The following is a 19,802-nucleotide window of genomic DNA, read 5'->3' as shown; positions in this document are numbered from 1 at the left end:
TGAGACTCATTGCAATAATGTTAAAACAACAGGATCATATCAAATTAACCAAAATATATACAGTTGACTCAAATTACCTAATTTACATTGCGGATACTTATAAGCTAATAATATACAGTGGGGAAAAGAAAAAAACCCAAACCCCCACAACAATGCCAGTTTTAAGTCCTGGTGTCTATATTAGCTTGCTCATTTTAAATGTCCAAGTCAACACATAACATTGAACTATATATATATATCAATAATAAAAGGGTAAAATTAATTAATTATTAATTAATTTTACCAAGTAGTGTTTGGTGTGTAAAAAGGCCATTTACGGTATATTTAAAACATTACGTTATATAATTAGGGTTCAGTAAAATAATTTACTTTACATTGTATACATTGTCTGGGAGTCTTTTCTTAGAGTAGAAGAAATAGCTAAGATTTTTAGCTGCTATTTCTAAAAGTTCGGTGTGTGTGGTAAAGTAAATTATTTTACTGAACCCTAATTATATAACGTAATATATATATATATATATATATATATATATATATATATATATATATATATTATATATATAGTCATGCCTTATTTTGAAAGCAAACCAATCTGTTTATAAACCAAATAGTACACACTGAACTATTTTTGCTTTCATATTACATTATTTTTACAAAACTGAAGAAAAATTTTTTAAATTGTTCTTGACACAAGTACATGGCCTGAAACTATGGGGGAAAGGGCTACTTGACTGCATCAACCCAGTACATGACTGGTACTTTATTGAACAAGAAGGATCAAATGTAAAGTTTATAATAACAGCAAAAACATGAATTATAACTTTAGAAAGCATTTAGAATTTTTCTATAGACAAATCTAATAATTATCTTGCTTCCAATACTTCATTAGTTTTCATTATTCATTGATATTAAGGTGGTGAGGTGGCACAATCATTAACAAATTGGGCAAACTGCTTTGAGCATTTCTTTCAACTCTTTATGATTTCAAGTTCAAATTCTGCTGAGGTCAACTTTGCCTATCATACTTTTGGGGTCAATAAAATAAGCACCATTTGAGCAATGGGGGTTAATGTAATCGATGAATCACTTTCCCCTAAAACTGCTCACTTTTGGTCAAAATTTGAAAACTTTATTTATTGTCATTCAAATCCAGGCAAAATAAATAAAAATAGAAAACAGTGATATTGTGTTCACATTCTCAGTGAAAACTACATCCTGTAGCTCTGTGCTTTCGAAATAATGGGATAAACCCTTTAATTATAAAACAGATAAGGGGTGCCTGTAGGAAGAGTATCCTGCCATAAAATACTACCTCAAATAAGTACCTGTCCAACCAATACCAGCATGTGTGGAGGCACATGGCCTAGTGGTTGGAGCAGCGGACTCGCCGTCGAGGGATCTTGGGTTCGAATCTCAGCCCAGGTGATGTGTGTGCTTATGAGCGAAACACCTAAGTTCCACACGGCTCTGGCAGAAGGTAATGGCGAACTTCCGCTGACTCTTTCGCTACAACTTTCTCTCACTCTTTCCTTCTGCATCTTGCAGCTCACCTGCGACGGACCGGCGTCCCGTCCAGGTGGGGAGCCTATATGCCAAGGAAACCAGCCCTATGAGTCAGGCATGGCTTGTAAGGAAAATACCAGCATAGAAAAACATTAGAATAAATGAATGAAACACAGGAGTACGGAAGTGTGCTGTAATGACTCAGCTCTAAACGAGCTTCTAATTAAATGGTGGGGAATTTTTGTTAATGACGATGCAAGGACCAGAATGCCAAAGACTAGATTCAATGTTTCTTCTGCATGCTGTAAAAAGCAACTAAAAGAGGTCGAAGTAGGATTTACGCTCTAACCTTGTATAACCCTCACCAGCAACAACTACCCATACAGACACATGGGTTGGAGGGTTGTTGCCTGAGTAGTGCAAAGGTGTCATCTGCTAAGAGTAGCGACGTGCTGTCACAGCACGTCCCCAAACTACTACCTATTTCTTTACCACCCACAAGGGGCTAAACACAGAGGGGACAAACGGATTAAGTCGATTATATCGACCCCAGTGCGTAACTGGTACTTAATTTATTGACCCCGAAAGAATGAAAGGCAAAGTCAACCGCGGCGGAATTTGAACTCAGAACGTAGCAGCAGACGAAATACGGCTACGCATTTTGCCCGGCGTGCTAACGTTTCTGCCAGCTCGCCGCCATACTACTACTATTGCTACTTAGCAATACAAATAGAATGTTCTGTTCTGTTGACAGCAGCATATGCAGGAAGATCTGTGCTTCAAGTGTACAGAAAAAGCGGTGAGCTGGCAGAGACGTTAGCACGTTGGGCGAAATGCATAGCCGTATTTTGTCTGCCGTTACGTTCCGAGTTCAAATTCCGCCGAGGTCGACTTCGCCTTTCATCCTTCCGGGGTTGATAAATTAAGTACCAGTTATGCACTGGGGCCGATGTAATCGACTTAATCCATTTGTCTGTCCCCTCTGTGTTTAGCCCCTTGTGGGTAGTAAAGAAATAGGTATTTCGTCTGTCGTTACGTTCCGAGTTCAAATTCCGCCGAGGTCGACTTTGCCTCTCATCCTTTCGGGGTCGATAAATTAAGTACCAGTTATGCACTGGGGCTGATGTAATCGATTTAATCCATTTGTCTGTCCTTGTTTGTCCCCTCTGTGTTTAGCCCCTTGTGGGTAAGAAAGAAAGTGAGCGTACAGAATAGTTCAAGTAGCATTGTGTATAGAATGAACCACATTCTGTATGCAACAATGCATGCAGTCAAGGGTGTAGCTGGGCAGTTAGATTGTGAGGGCCATGTTGCTACCAGAGCTGGTCAGCTTCCAAGACTGTTCATCATTAGAAATGCATGTTGATACAGCAGGACACAAACAACTGATTGGTTGGGAATTAACTCAATTATCATGCAAAATTATAGACCTGAGCTTGCACTTGTATGATGGTGGTGCTTGCTTACAATCATTGTGTAATGACAAGACAAAGGACACATACACACGATGGGCTTTTTTCAATTTCCATCTACCAAATCCACTGACAAGGCTTTAGTCAGCCTGAGGCTATAGTACAAGACACTTTCCCAAGGTGCTGCACAGCGGGGCTGAACCTGGAACCATGTGGTTGGGAAGCAAGCTTCTTTAACCCTTTAGTGTTCAGATTATCCTATCAAACATAATGCTTATTGATTCCCATTGATTTGAATTAATCATGCATTTTCTCATATCTTCAAGATCTTGATGGTGTAATTACTTAATGTAGATAACATTGTAGGGTAGGTGTGAAGGCCTGGATCTGGTCAGTTTGAACATAAAACAGATTAAATATTTTGGCCGGATATGGCCGGTTTAAATACTAAAGGGTTAACACACAACCATGTCAGTGCTTATCGTAGACATGTCTGCAGCTATCCTTTATTTAAAAATGTTAGGAGTGATGTAACCCTTTTGCATTTAATCTGGCCAAAATATTCTGCAGGTTTAATGCTCGAATTGACCAAATGCTGTCTCTTACACCTACCCTACAATGCCATACTAAAAGTAAACAATCATATCCTTTAGATCTCAGAGCTATGAGATAATGCAGGATTAATTCAAAAGAATGTGAATAAATAAGCATTACATTTGACAGAATAACCTAAATGCTAAAGGGTTAAGGGCAATTTGACTTCTAACAAATTGAGCTGTGCTGGTGGCACGTAAAAAGCACCCACTACACTCGCGGAGTGGTTGGCGTTAGGAAGGGCATCCAGCTGTAGAAACACTGCCAGATCAGACTGGGCCTGTTGCAGCCTTCTGGCTTCCCAGACCCCAGTTGAACCGTCCAACCCATGCCAGCATGGAAAGCGGACGTTAAATTATGATGATGATGAGCAGCTCTTTAGAAGCTCCCCCACTGACTTAAGTTTTGATCAAATTTTATATGGTTACAATATTTACTCTCACCATCAGTCAATTCAAAGCAAAAAATCTGATAGCAGTGTATGAGCCATTGTAGACATGATACAAAAGACTGTTTTTGATAAATAAACCAAATTTTACAAGTAGTTCTGACAACAGAAACTGAAGTATGGCTGAGAAAATCAGTTGCTTCCTCTAGATAATATTTTCTTAAACTGGGAAGGGGAACACACTACAATAATCCGGTTTTGTTTTCTAAGAAAGTAAATATGTGGCTGTTTACTTCCATGAATGTATTTCACTACAGTATGGACAACAGATGATGATGATGATGATGCATTATGTACTGAAAACTGGATGTAAAATGATGATAGATTATCAAGTTGCTGATGTTGCACAAGTGCTTAACACACCTCATATTATATTGAGCACAGCTGAGTGATTCTAATCAAAAACTTTAACCCTTTCATTACTGTATTTATTTTGAGATGTTCTGTGTTTCTTTCAATTGCTTTAAATATATAACAAAGAATTTAGCAAAATAACTTAGTTATCATTAACCCTTTATTATTTAAACCGGCCATATCCAGCCAAAATAGTTAATCTGTTTTATGTTCAAACTGACCAGATCCAGGCTCTCGCACCTACCCTACAATGTTATTCTACATCAAGTAATTACAACATCAAGATCTTGAAGATATGAGATAATGCATGATTAATTCAAATCAATGGGAATCAATAGGTATTATGTTTGATGGAATAATCTGAACACTAAAGGGTTAAGCTAGTGATAGCAACATAAATTGTGACTAAGGTTTAGTGGAAGATTTTAGTTCCAAACTTATGAAAACAAGACATTTGTACTCAGAAATAGAGCCAGTTTCAGCCGGGTTGGTAACGAACGGGTTAAAGATATAAAACACTGGTCATCAAGAATATAAAATATTCCACCAAGCATAGTATGAGAAAGTTACCAAACAGTGGTAACTCTTTTGATACCAACTCACCCAAAACTGCCCCTACTTCTAAGATATAAACTTTCTGCTTTAAAGTGGTCTAAAAACTTTCTATTAAAATGTAATATTGATTTATGCTCAAGAAACAAGCGTAATAATGACGAGGATTTTACAAAATTCTTTGGTATTTTAAAAATTAATTGAAATGAAGGCAGCGAATTTCAACAGAAGCCGGCACTCCGTCAGTTATTATGACAATGAAGGTTCCAGTTGATCCAATCAATGGAACAGCCTACTTGTGAAATTAATGTATAAGTGGTTGAGCACTCCACAGTCATGCTTACCCATAACATAGTTCATAAGGAGATTCAGCGAGAGAGAGAGAGAGTGTGATAAGGCTAGCCCCTTTGAAATACAGGTACAACTAGTTCTTACCAACAGAAATCTCTACATATATAAACGGCAAAATGTCTGCGTGCGTGTCCTTTATACAAATCCACAGTTTTTCAGTTAGAGAGCTCGCACTTTCTATGGTCATTCAAAACCATCCAAGGGTGGTCGTGCACATCTTTACATTTCCCCAGTCACCCCGCAAAGCCATTAAAAAATCAATAGAAGTGACTTTTTTGTGAATTTCCTATCCAAAACCCAATCAAAATGCCCGAAACTTGATACGCCAATTGAATGCCAGCTAGCTGTATGTGATTGGTCGGAGATTTGGACAGTACTCGTGTGTATGTGCACACGCACGCAGCTGTATATGCATACACTAGCACGATGACCCGTCGTTGCCGGGTTATAGTGCTAGTATAATAACAAAAGAGTTAGGTTACTGATGGTTCTAGACTTACTACTTGAAACCTATCTGAAGTTATCAATAGTTGAAGGCAAAGAACAGAACAGACAGTATGTCCTTTAGACCAATTTTACCTCAATCTGCATTGCAACAGACATGTTTTGTAATGCTGACAATGTTTTTCTTTCCTCTACAAATAGCATTTTCAATGGTTGGTTGCTGCTTTGATCGTTACCAGCCACCAATACTGCTACAGTTAACTTTTGTTTGTTTGTTTGTTTGTTCCTTCTCGAGCCATTCCTGGCTCATAAGAGCCGGTTTCCCCGGTTTCCTTGGCGTATAGGTTCCCCAACCTGGACGGGACGCCGGTCCGTCGCAGGTGAGCAGCAAGATGCAGGAGGAAAAGAGTAAGAGAAAGTTGTGGCAAAAGAATCAGCAGAAGTTTCGCCATTACCTTCTGCCGGAGCCACGTGGAGCTTAGGTGTTTCACTCATAAACACACACACATCGCCCGGTCTGAGATTCGAACCGGCGATCCCTCGACCACGAGTCCGCTGCTCTAACCACTAGGCCATGTGCCTCCACACAGCTAACTTTGCCTTACACCTCATTGATATTAGTAGTTATGTCCTGAAGTCAATTCATTTAATCAGCTTTTCCACTTTATCAACATATTTGTGATTTTGTGCTTAATTAATCAAGCCTTAGTCAGCAGTATCTAATTACTATCTCCCCACCATATGTTTATTTCATTTCAAACTTTCTTATTCCGTTTACCATATTTCCCAGCGTTCAGGACTATTTTTTTCACTAAAATAAATCTTGAAAATTGACCATGAATCTTAGAGGACAACAGTTATGTTTTTGTAGGCTAATTTCAATCCAAAAGGCATGTTATCTATGCTAAACTAATGTTTACTTATTCTACTTTAACCCTTTTGTTACTGTATTTATTTTGAGATTCTCTGTGTTTCTTTCAATTACTTTAAATATAACAAAGAATTTAGTAAAATAACTTAGTTATCATTCAGTTAGTGTTAGGAACATAAATTGTGACTAAGGTTTGGTGGAAGATTTTAATTTAAAACTTATGAAAACAAGACATTTGTACTCAGAGCCAGAGCTGGTTTCAGCCGGGTTGGTAATGAAAGGGTTAAGTGATCAACAGGATCTATAGATGCTGCTAAACTACTATGAAAACATCTTGTAAAAGATGTGGAAGTGAAAGACTTTGTTCATATTGCTTTCAAAAATTTTCAAGTCAAAGCTGGAGAGTGCTTTTGAAGTCAGAGCTAGTTCTGACTTCAGAAGCACTTTCTGGTCAGGGTAAGTCAATAGGCTAATCAATAAGTCAATTGGCTAATCAAATCATACATGTAAAGATGCTAACGTTTTTAGGAAAAAAAAATCCTGAATGCTCTATTGAAGATGGGATGATCATGAATGAAATGAGTTGAGCAATGAAATCCCACTAACCATAGATCCATCCTATTTCTTTCAAAAATATAATACCCTTTAACCCAAGGCATACTTAATCTCAAATTTTGTACCTAGAATCTTTCTAACTTATTCAATAAAGGCGCAGGAGTGGCTGTGTGGTAAGTAGCTTGCTAACCAACCACATGGTTCCGGGTTCAGTCCCACTGCGTGGCATCTTGGGCAAGTGTCTTCTGCTATAGCCTTGGCCGACCAATGCCTTGTGAGTGGATTTGGTAGACGGAAACTGAAAGAAGCCTGTCGTATATATGTATATATATACATATGTAATGTGTGTGTGTTTGTGTCTGTATTTGTTCCCCTAGCATTGCTTGACAACCGATGCTGGTGCGTTTACGTCCCCGTCACTTAGCGGTTCGGCAAAAGAGACCGATAGAATAAGTACTGGGCTTACAAAAAGAATAAGTCCCGGGGTCGAATTGCTCGACTAAAAGGCGCTGCTCCAGCATGGCCGCAGTCAAATGACTGAAGCAAGTAAAAGAGTAAAGAGTAAAGTATGTTTTAGACACTCAGTTCCCTACTCTATATTTGGCAGTTATAATAATCCATAGCTATTTCATTGCTTCTGGAAGAAACCAGTAATTGTCCTTCAATAGTTTATGCCAGGCAGACAAGCAGCAAAGTTCATGACAGGCTGGTATTAAAGTGAGAAAAAATACATTTATGTAAAATAAATAAACATATAAAAAGCATAATTTATTACAGCAATTTAAAGAAAGTGGCAGGTGAAGTAGATAAGGATATTTTAGTCTTGAGTGGTAAGTATCTAAGATATAATCAAGATTCTGCTGGTACCACTTACATTCGTATATCTCACTAATTATGGATTCAGAAAATGCAAACAAATTAAAATTCACACACATACACATGTAACGAGGTAAGCACTAGCACAACATGACAAGCACTTTAAATCAAGTCTACATAAATGGCGGTGCCCCAGCATGGCCACAGCTCGTGAGCTGAAACTAGATAAAATAAAAAATAAAAAAATTTTTTATTTATGAATGCATGTGTATGTGTGCATGTAAAATGAGTTATTAAAGGGGGGGAAAATGGTACGGCCAAGAAGAGACAATTATATAAACATACACAACAAAAACCACAATTTGTATGGCTGGTAATGCGCTACAAATATGTCTAAAATACAGTTCTGCATAATTCTTCCATATAAACAACTCCACAATTGAAGTTCGATATAAGCCAGTAGGCCAGTTGGCTTATTTCAATAATAGTGGCTGTTAGAAGCAGTCATTTCCTGCTGAGGGAAAGGAGCTCTTAAAAAGCAAAGGAAGTTTGTAGCTATTAAAAAAAAAAAATAAAAAGAGAAAAAAAAAACATCAAGAGCGAGAGACAGTGACAGACAGACAGAAATCACAAATGCTATGAAATAAACAATAAAAATTTACAATCCACCTTTATTTTTGAATAAAGAGTTTAGAGGCCTCCGAATATCTAAAAACGTTTTCAGAAAAAAATCTAGTGTCTAGGATATTTGAAAGATGTCATTGCTTTAGCTTCTATGAAAGTAGTGAACAGAGCTCCAGAAATTAAATGTATGCATTGGGCAATGAGGACACACGAAGAAAAAGTTCCCCAAAACACAAGGAAACAAAATTATATGAGACTATAATATATACATGCACACAACAACAGTAAGAGAGAAATCTGCACAATTATAAAGGTTGCAAATATTATGCAGGGAATAAAGTGAACAAAGCCAAGCAAAACACACACACACACCATCATCATCATTATTATTATTTAACATTCACTTTTCTGTGCTTGCATAGCTTAAACAAAATTTGCTGAGGCAGAATCTTTATGGCCACATGCCTTTCCTGTCATCAACCTTCACTTGGCTAGTCATGTTTTTTTTACTGAAGACTGGAAGTGAACATCGCTTGTATGATGATGCACATTTACAACCATCGCATCATGTCAAGGGTTCATACAAACACACACACAATGGACTTGAATTTCCAACTACTAAACCCACTCACATAGTGGCGCCTCGACTGGCTTCTGTGCAGGTGGCACGTAAAATGCACCAACTGATCGTCGCCGTTTGCCAGCCTGCTTAGGCCCCTGTAAAAAAACACCCACTACATTCATGGAGTGGTTGGTGTTAGGAAGGGCATCCAGCTGTAGAAACACTGCCAAATCAGACTATAGCCTGGTGCAGCCTCCGTGGCTTACCAGACTCCGGTCGAACCATCCAATCCATGCTAGCATGGAAAACGGACATTAAATGATGAAATGATGATACATATCTTTATTGAGTGAACAAGATTATGTAAGCATCATCATGCACTCTTCTCTGCCAGCTAGTGAGCTAGCATTGAAAGTGATCAGCTGAAATAATTGGGTGCTTGTTTAAAAACCTCCTATGCCTAGTTTAGCTGGTTACATACAGGAGGTGAGATTTAAAGTCAGAATACAGAAGCAAAACAGATACCACAAAGTGTCACTAGGTATGCTTTAACATTCAACCAATCTACAGTTGTGGAATGGTATTTTATCTATCAAATTTGAAAAGGATGACAAATTTGGTCTTGGCAAGATAAACATACATATATACACACAACATGAACATTATTGAAATCCCGACGTCTGGCAGCTGACTTGGCAGACACCCATAAAATTATTAACCATCTTACAAACAATAACTCTGAGCACCTTTTCAAACACCACCTGTCTAACACCCGTGGACATGTTTACAAAGTCAGAAAACGGTACAGCATCCATGACTTTCAGAAACATTTTTTCATGCTATGAGTTGCTGAAGCATGGAACAAACTGCCGGTATCAGTTGTTAGTTGTCAGAGCACTGCATCCTTCAAAACTTCCATGCTTCCCGAGATTCGCCAACACTACACCTGATTTTCGCCCCTCCATACACACACAAGCATGTATCTGACTCATACACTGTTCACTTCCCAGACATTTGTACATTACTGCATATGCTTTATACGCACTTTTGACAAGTTGTGGTGCACCTGAGCACTGTATACAATAATTTCATTATTATTATTATTATTATTATTATAGAAAAGACATTCCAACTTGGAATTACAAGGTCTTAAAGTCAACTTCGCAAAGACCAATGTTTTAGTAAGTAGGAAAATAGACAGTATCTGCTTCCATCAGGGAAATGGCCTTGCTTGATAGGTAGGAAAGGAGTATGCAGAATTTTCATACAGTATACCCAATAGAAGCAAGAGATGCATTAGTATTGCAGGTAGGTCAACATGGAAAATAGACTTTGTATGTGGCAGATGCGCAGGAGCAATAAGTACTAAGACTGCACAAGAAGATTTCCTCATATGTCTAGGAGGATCCTTATAGGCACTAGATAACTTCTGTTACCTACGTGGTCTAATTACCTAATTAATTATCAGTAGAGGAGTAGCTAGAGTAAAAACTGAATGGAAAACTTCAGAGAGCTATTAGGTTGTCCCAAAAGTTCGTAAACACTTGCGAAAATTGAATTTTTACTCGCCAAGTACTAACAAAAACAACAAAAATTATTCCTCAAAATAAAGACCATTATTTTCCAAGACTTTCTATGAACTTTTAGGACAACCTTATATTACCAGTGTTGGCAACAAAAAGTATGTCTCTCTCAGAGTGAAAAGTAGACTGTATGATGCTTGTGTATGAATTGCAAGGCTACATGGTAGTGAGAACTGTAAACTGTTAAGAGAGAAAGCAATCAGGCATGACTGAATGTTTGTACAGAGAAAAGGAGAGTCACCAAGCCTTGTGGAACAAAGTCAAGGAAATAGAGAACAACACAAGATAAGATGAATGAATCTGCATGCCTGTTGGGCTTTGATAACCTCCTCGTTAGAATGAACATAGAGATGAATACCACATGGAAGCCTTTAACTGAAAAAAAACCCCCAATGACTGTAAGAAAGTCCAGCTTAAAGGTCTTCGTTTCCACAATCTAATTCTCCAATGAGATTAGCATTGGTTAACTGTGTTCAGTCCCTGGGTGAATCAAGCTATATATACCTGAATTGAAGAGCAATGAATTAGTAGTTTAGCAGTATCATAAGTAGAAGAATAACTAATAAGGATCAAGAACACTTCTGGGGTGGACAAGAGAATGAGAACAATCTACCACATGAATTTACTAGAATTTGGTTCTAAATTCAGAGAATATTACTGAAGGACACCAGAAGACACAATGAATGAAGCATAGTGGATATAACCACAACGCAAACACTAGTCTGAACATATTCATAGATAGAGAAATTAAGGCCAACAGACCAGATATAGTTGTCAGAGATAATGAAGAAAAAAAATACTTTCTAATTGATGTATCAATACCGGCAGATGACAACGTGTCTCTAAAAGAAATGGAGAAACTTTCAAAATACAAAGACCTGGAAATAGAGGTAACTCGAATGTGGACTCTAAAAACAGAAACAATTCTTATAGTAGGTGCATTAGGCATGATAAAAAAATATTCAGACAAATACATAACTAAAACACCAGGACTTACAAACACATATAACATACAGAAAATTGCACTACTGGGCACTGCACACATCCTACGCAGAACACTTTCCATACAACAACCATCAGAGCATCACAACAAATCACAGCACATACCCAAGGCACACAGAGCTGCGCTCGGTAGTGAAGTAAAAGCACGCTATAAAAATAAAACTACCGAATGATAATAATAATAATAATATATATATATAATGAAAATATATATGCATATATGCTACACACACATACACATAAATGTATTAGCAAGGTTGATAAAATGACTTGATTCCTGGAGCATTAATTATAAGCTTGAAGTTCTACTACAAACTTTCCCCTCATCTTAAAACATTTAACAAACAGCTGATGCCAGCTTGATTTCCAGAAGGATTGAATAATTTTAAGTTTATATTTTCTATCAGATTTCAAAAATCAGCTTCAAAAGTTTGACTTATTTCTAGCAAATCAATCAATCTTGTTAGTTCACGGATGCTGTTGTTTAGCCCTAAGTCAGTCCTATTCTATCAGGTTTTTGTTGCTTCTTTTCTTTCAAACATATCTTTCTGCATCTGAAAGACAGGGGTTTATGTTAACCCTTTTGTTTCCATATTTCTGTTGAGATGCTCTGTGTGTCTTTCATTTAATTTTAAATACAACAAAGAATTTAGTAAAATAACTTAGTTATCATTAAGCTAGTGTTAGGAACATAAATTGTGATTAAGGTTTGGTGGAAGATTTTAATTCAAAACTTATGAAAACAAGACATTTGTACTACAAAGCCTGAGCCGGTTTCAGTCGGGTTGGTATCAAAAGGGTTAAACTAGCCATATCCAGCCCAAATATGCTACATTCTTATGAGGTTGACTTTTCTCATCTTTCCAGAGTCAATAAAATAATAGTAGTCAACTACTGGGGTTACCGTATTTATTTTGAGATGCTCTGTGTTTCTTTCAATAAATTTTAAATATAACAAATAATTTAGTAAAATAACTTAGTTATCATTAAGCTAGTGTTAGGAACATAAATTGTGACTAAGGTTTGGTGGAAGATTTTAATTCAGAACTTTTGAAAACAAGACATTTGTACTACAAAGTCAGAGGCGGTTTCAGGTAGGTTGGTATCAAAAGGGTTAAAGTGAATGGAATATTTCTATCCACAAGAAAAACTTGATGGCTAAAAATCCTACCAGTTTGGTGAAGCAGAAACGTGGCCAGGTTCTATGAAATCTGGCAATTATGCAATACCAGCCATTCTTCCTGCACTAACTTGAACTTCTGCAGTCAGTTATACTGCACAAGAATCAGGCAGCTGGCTGCTAGTGAGCTGATTCTGCAATGCAGTTTTTATTTTCTGTAGGAGCTATTTCACTTCTCTTTAACAAACATATATTACTGAGAAAATAGAATGAACTATTTACTCTTTACTCTTTTACTTGTTTCAGTCATTTGACTGCGGCCATGCTGGAGCACCGCCTTTAGTCGAGCAAATCGACTCCAGGACTTATTCTTTTGTAAGCCCAGTACTTATTCTATCGGTCTCTTTTGCCGAACCGCTAAGTTACGGGGACATAAACACACCAGCATCGGTTGTCAAGCAATGCTAGGGGGACAAACACACTCACACAAACACGCATATATATATATATATATATATATACATATATACGACGGGCTTCTTTCGGTTTCCGTCTACCAAATCCACTCACAAGGCATTGGTCGGCCCGGGGCTATAGCAGAAGACACTTGCCCAAGATGCCACGCAGTGGGGCTGAACCCGGAACCATGTGGTTGGTTAGCAAGCTACTTACCACTTCCAAACTCTTAAAATATACAGCCTGTTCGTTTGCATTAACTGGTGTTTTGGCTACTTAAATGAAAAAAATGTACACCTATTCTTTCAGGTCAACCCATCCAATTCATGATACTTAGAAGTGGGTTAAGTACTGTGCATCTCACAAATGGAAAGAGTTGGTTTATCATGAATGACTTTGCAACCGTATCAGGCATTTCATTTGGTCAGGCTGATAACAGCTTTCTGAACTAGTTTATAAGCAGTGCTTAAGATGAAGTGCTATTAAAGAAGATGAAATAATATTACTTCTGCAACAGTTTTGTCTTTAACTACCTGCTTAATTGATTTATATCTTTGAAATTTCCACTGGATGAAATCAAGTGAAGATGTACTTTAAACCTGTAGAATACCTCACATATTTATAAACTACTCAAGCAGAAATTATGCCACAGGACAAAAGTTGGTGAAAAATATCTGTATAATGTCGTTATTTTTCAATAGAGTTGCAATATTTGAATTCATTAAATTCAGCATATTTTCTCTTGGAGTAATGGAAAAATTAGGAGATCAAACGCAGACAATGAATGTTTATTGATTAATTTTTCATGTTGATTTTGCAAATATTTAGGTCAGTGTACTTTGGAATATCAAAAGAATGTGAGGAATTCTGGGGAGTTAAAAGAAGAAAAAAAAAAAGGGATCAATTCAAAATGTTGCTAAATCCTTTCTGTATTTATTATATTGACTTTCAAGAATATTCCTAAAATGAATGGCATAAACCGAAAAAAAGAAAAAACCTTCCTAGTCAAAGAATATAAAAGGAATCAACTGTTTGATGGCACAAGGATCAAGTGATAAAATCTGCCTCTAACAATTTTAGCTAACATTTCATTCAGGATAAGCCATAGATTTGGATAGTAAATATTATTAAAGACCGTCACCGTCTCATGAACTAAAAGGTGTTAGCAGTTCAATATTTACACAAGATGCTGATGTTGAGTAATAATTTTCTAGTACAAGCACGTAAACCCCTTCTCCACAATGAAGATTCCTTCTTGTCACGTTAGTGCACTGGTTGAATCATTAGGGCGTCGGAGAAAATGCCCGAACCCTTTGCATTTTAAGGTCAAATACTGCAAAAGCCAACTTAGCCTTGCTTCCTTCTGGAAGCCGATAAATTAAAGTACCAGTGAAGTTCTCATAAATGCATCCTAAATGCGTGTGTATGTATAAACGTCATGTATATATATACATACACACATAAGATGTCGACGACCGCTTAGTTCAAAGTCTCTCTTGACCAGAAATGGCCTGAACTCTGTGTGTGAACACCCTCCCTGTACATAACTCCATGTCCCCCTACATGGCCTTGCTTTTGCTTTTTGAGCCCAAAAAAAATTAAATTAAATTAACCGGGCCGACCAAAGCCTTGTGAGTGGATTTGGTAGACGGAAACTGAAAGAAGCCTGTCGTATATATGTATATATATATAAGTGTGTGTATATATGTTTGTGTGTCTGTGTTTGTCCCCCTAGCATTGCTTGACAACCGATGCTGGTGTGTTTACGTCCCCGTCACTTAGCGGTTCGGCAAAAAGAAACCGATAGAATAAGTACTGGGCTTACAAAAAGAATAAGTCCCGGGGTCGATTTGCTTGACTAAAGGCGGTGCTCCAGCATGGCCGCAGTCAAATGACTGAAACAAGTAAAAGAGTATATATATATATATATTATATATATATATATATATATATATATATATATATATATATATATATATATGTGTGTGTGTGTGTGTGTGTGTTGTTTTAAAGATAGCCGAAAAGAAACAGAAATAGTATGTTGAGAGTTGGTTGCGCGAAAAGTGGAGTCAAAACAAGGAAGCCATCAGATATTCTTAGCTCTGCGACATTCCAATGTCTGGGGATGTATTTTTTTCCTCTTCTCCTCGCCGCCGTCCTCCTCCTAACAAGCGACCAAAATACACAGTGCAGCTGGGCGATTGACTGATCCTTTTATTACAAATAACCGTAATATATCTTAACAATAACACCACACACCCTCAATTTCAAAATAATATATCTGAGGATTTTGAAATTTTTTTCCATTCATATATTTAAGTATATATATATATTTCATTACTGACACTCTTTTCCCCTTTCTCCTAGAAAAAAAAAAGTTTTTATTTACATTGAAAAAGCTCGTATAACAAGTTTGAGGAAATCAGGCGGGATAGAGAAGGGAGCTGCTTTAAAAAAAACCTATGCAAACAATGAAAAAAGGATGTAAGGAAGAAAAAAATACTTGTATGAATGGCGAGAGAGTCTACGCAATAAGTGGTTAACTGGGTAAAGTTTAACTATATTGAGGAGCAATTTGAAGGGACAGTATATTCTTTTCAGCAGTCAACCGACTTTTGAAAAAGAAGTCAGGCTTCAAAGTGAGTTAATAAACAGCAGAGCATACATATATGCATATAAATTCAGTGGCAAATAGAGTAGCTTAACTGGGTTAAAAAAAATTTTAAATGAATTTGAATATGGTTTAAGGAAATAGTAAAAAAAAAGCAAATGCTTATATCGAAGTGTAATCAGAAACCTTTAATTCGAAGATATGTTATCTTGTTTAAGAAGAAAAAACTAATGTTCTTAAGGTGCTTTCTTAGAAAGAATCTGACTTTCTGAAAGAGGGGAGTAAATAAAAGCGATATCATAAATTGTAAGAAAATACAATCAAATCCTGCAGCTGAAATTTTACGAAGTGAATTCAGTATAATTGGATTCTTTCGGGCACTGAGTCTGACGTCAGCCCATAGCTTAATTACTTCCTAAACCTTTGTGAGGTGCATATGAAACATTACAAACCCACATCGATATATATATATTAAAATGTTCTCCATGCTATTTAATTGATTGTACACACGTGTGTGTGTGTGTGTGTGTGTGTGTGTAAAACGTAAAACTATAAATAAGCCACACATTCGCAGATTATCAAAAACTGCCATATATCATCGAGTTGTTTTTAAAAGTTACGAATGAACTAGTTTAATCTTTAAATAGTTTACGTAACAACATGAACAGTCAATGCCAAACTCAACAGAATCCAGGCATTAAAAATGGTAATTCAATAATGATATAAAAATAATTGGTGTGCCCGAACTACCTCAAGATTCTAAAATACGGCAGGATCCAAAAGAAACCCCCTATATTTTGTTAAATATAACGCATTTTAAAGGTCTTGAAATTTGTGAAAGTCAGAGCACATAATAATAATGGCTTCTGATTTAGGCACAAGACCAGAAAGCTTAAGGGAAGGGGGTTAGTCGATACTATCGATCCTTAAGTACGTGACTGGTACTTTATCGACCCAAGAGGGATGAAAGGCTACGTTGACCTCGGCATGAGTTGAACTTAGAATGCAAAGAACCGGAACAAATACTGCTCAGTGTACATAATACAATATCGAATTAGATGCTGTGGGTAAACCTTGTCAGGGCTGATGAATTAAGAAGCAGTAATTCAATTAGTTACACCTCCGCTATATAATAGGCCTTCGACCTGAAGCAATATTACGACAAAGTGACATTTTGAAACCAAGGCCTATTTATACATTTAGTATATATATATAGAATAAGGGCCTAAAACAAATATTAGACACTAAAAACTCGATATCGTTTGTGAAGCATAAAATCCATGAATGTACAATGCCCAGAAATTTTACAGCAACTTGTTCCGTCCTGCTACGTTCTAGGTTCAAATCCTACAAGGACAGAGACCGACTTTTGTCTGACAAATTTCTGGGGTTGATGAAACAAGGGGCAACCGTGCAACGAAGTTGATTCATATCTACTTCTGCAAATGTGTAAACTAATGCAAACATGAGAAAACATTATTATGGTAGGTCATTGTTAAAACTCATCCTACAACACACACACAAAGAAAGGATAAGACGAGCCAAGGCGGCTGTAGTCTCCTTCAAATGACACATCATCTGAAAGTAATAAACACATTGGATAATGTAGCCCTAGATACACTGTGCCTGATAAATAAGACAGGATTGTTAAGGTTGGAATGCCTTTGATCATAGGATTCACTCAGAGCTGAGATGAGCTGTACAAAAAAACAACCCCAAAATAAAACAACATAGGATAGAATAGAAAAGAGGAAAGCAAATGAAAAAAAGATGTAACCCAAAAGAATTTAAACAGCTAACTTTTCTTTTGTTCCCCCGAAATACAAGACATCGAAGAAAAAGTTGTAACGAAATAAAGAAACAGTCCTAAGTACATCAAAAGATTTTTAAAAGTGAAAAGACGGTTACAGGAAACGAAACATCTTGATACATTCATTATACATATACATATATATAATTTATTGGCAAAATGACTACACTAAGTGCAAGGAATATATATATGTGTGTGTATATATATATATATATATATATATATATATATACATATATATATATATTAAATGTGTTCAATTCCTCCCTTCCCCACAAACAGTTTCAATTCAAATTGGTAGGTAATTAATAAACAAGAACAATCAGTGTTGCATGCATATGGTTGAAAGGAAAGGCTTGAAGATATTAGATTGTTTATGAAAGAAAGGGACTTGAATGACTGGAAACTTTATTATTATTATTTTTAAAGATATAAACAACGAAACACACATAGCTTGGTCCTGCAGTTAAAAACAAAATCTCATACCAAACAGTCCATACCCGTATTGTAATACGGGTATGGACTGTTTGGTTTCTTTGTATAAAGTAAACATGTATTTTTATCCCTTGCGTTTTTTTGTTTAAATAATAATTTTCTTATACCTTGTTGTTATATTTCGGGATGGTAGTTTTTTTTTTTTTATTCTTGCCAAACCCCGAAATATAACAATATCTGTTTCAACACTCGATTTCACACCAGGAAACTTGCACAAAACGAATTCGTAAACATAATTTTTTTTATACTTCATATGACATCTAATAAACGTGCAAGAAAATTAACAAAAGAAAAATACATAACAAAGATACAAGACAATTTTCATAAGCAAATTCGGTAATCTTTGAATATAATCGGAAGAGTATTTATTTTACAACCACAAAAACGTAATTTCACACGGAGAGCTTAGACATATCAAACCCACTACCAACCCGAATTGCACAATAACCGAATGCAAACCACAATATCAAGCTAAACCTGAACTAAATCCGTTAAACAAGCAAAGTGTGAACCAAAACAGTAAGAATGCCCAGTTAACTTGGTCGCTGAAAGAACACATGGTTTAAATATCACATTACTAAACTAATCGCAATTAACCTTAATTACCAGGTGTCACTTTCTCATCTCAGGTACCTAACCTTAATCAAGATATAACTAAACTATCACAATGATATATGAAACTAAATATTAAAAAAAAAAACTTCCAAATTAAGATGTAAAAATATTGATCAGTTATTTCATGTATGTATTACGTTATGCACACCTTGAAATTTGGGAAATACTCATTAAGGTAAGGTGAGTGTTTCTTTTTCTTTGTCGGTTGAATGAGTGATTGAACAAATAAGAACAAATAAAGAGTGGGTAAAAAAAAAGAAATTTCATTTACCTTCCGAGTTCTCCTTGGATAGAATATTTGGAGGTGAGAGGTTCTGTATTTATAGGCGTCCGGGGTGAGAAAATATCCACTTTCTCTTCGGCCACTCGATTACAGCCCATGGCGACATGGGCATTGCAACCGTTCATAATGAGCAAGACAAATACGAGCTAGCCAGGTAGTTTAGGTGAAAGTAAGTAAAGATATAAGATAAAACAGGACCTCCAAAGAAATTTTAAAGCCAAGCTGGTTTAGCACACGGAATTATACTTCCGCCGTCGACGATGGTTTAGCGCTTTTGGTGTTGGTGGTGGAATACGAAAGACACGTCGAGAGTCAGAAGAGAGAGGGTGGACGAGAGAGAGAGAGAGAGGTAAAGAGACACAGAGGAAGTGAGAGAGAGAGAGAAAAGGAATGAGGAAGAAAGAGAGTCAGAGAGAGAGGGAATGAGACAGTAAGAGAGAAAGTAGGTTGGTTACACAGCGTATTGTATATAAATGCGTGTGTGTATATATATATATATATATATATATATATATATGTGTCCACACACGCACACACACACACACACTCTTAGCTTACTATATATGAATAGTAAAGTGGCAGCAGTCAGTTGTGTCGCACATGCTTAAAAGTTTTGATAATGTTTTGGTCTTGTCTGATATTTTTCTTTCTTTCCCGGAAAATATACCGGAAAACAAATGGAATGTTCACTGAAAGATTGGGAAATTGTCTCTTTTCTCCTTCGTTCGGCTTTTCCTAATG

General features: G+C 36.5%; 1 protein-coding gene across 1 annotated transcript in view; it reads right to left on the bottom strand.

Annotated features, from left to right (window-relative positions):
- Positions 1-19,424, bottom strand: part of LOC115212091 (serine/threonine-protein kinase 17A-like) — a 139,840-nt gene extending 120,416 nt beyond the window's left edge. The window contains exon 1 of the mRNA XM_029780929.2: positions 19,050-19,424. Coding sequence (XP_029636789.1) covers positions 19,050-19,186 — 137 coding nt within the window. The 5' untranslated portion in view covers positions 19,187-19,424. The remainder of the gene's footprint in view (positions 1-19,049) is intronic.
- Between the last annotated feature and the right edge of the window lie 378 nt (positions 19,425-19,802).

This window comes from Octopus sinensis, linkage group LG1, assembly GCF_006345805.1.
Source record: "Octopus sinensis linkage group LG1, ASM634580v1, whole genome shotgun sequence".
In the NCBI taxonomy this organism is placed as follows: Eukaryota; Metazoa; Mollusca; class Cephalopoda; order Octopoda; family Octopodidae; genus Octopus; species Octopus sinensis.
Note: the sequence above shows the minus strand (reverse complement) of the source record. Positions and strands in the feature narration are given on the sequence as shown.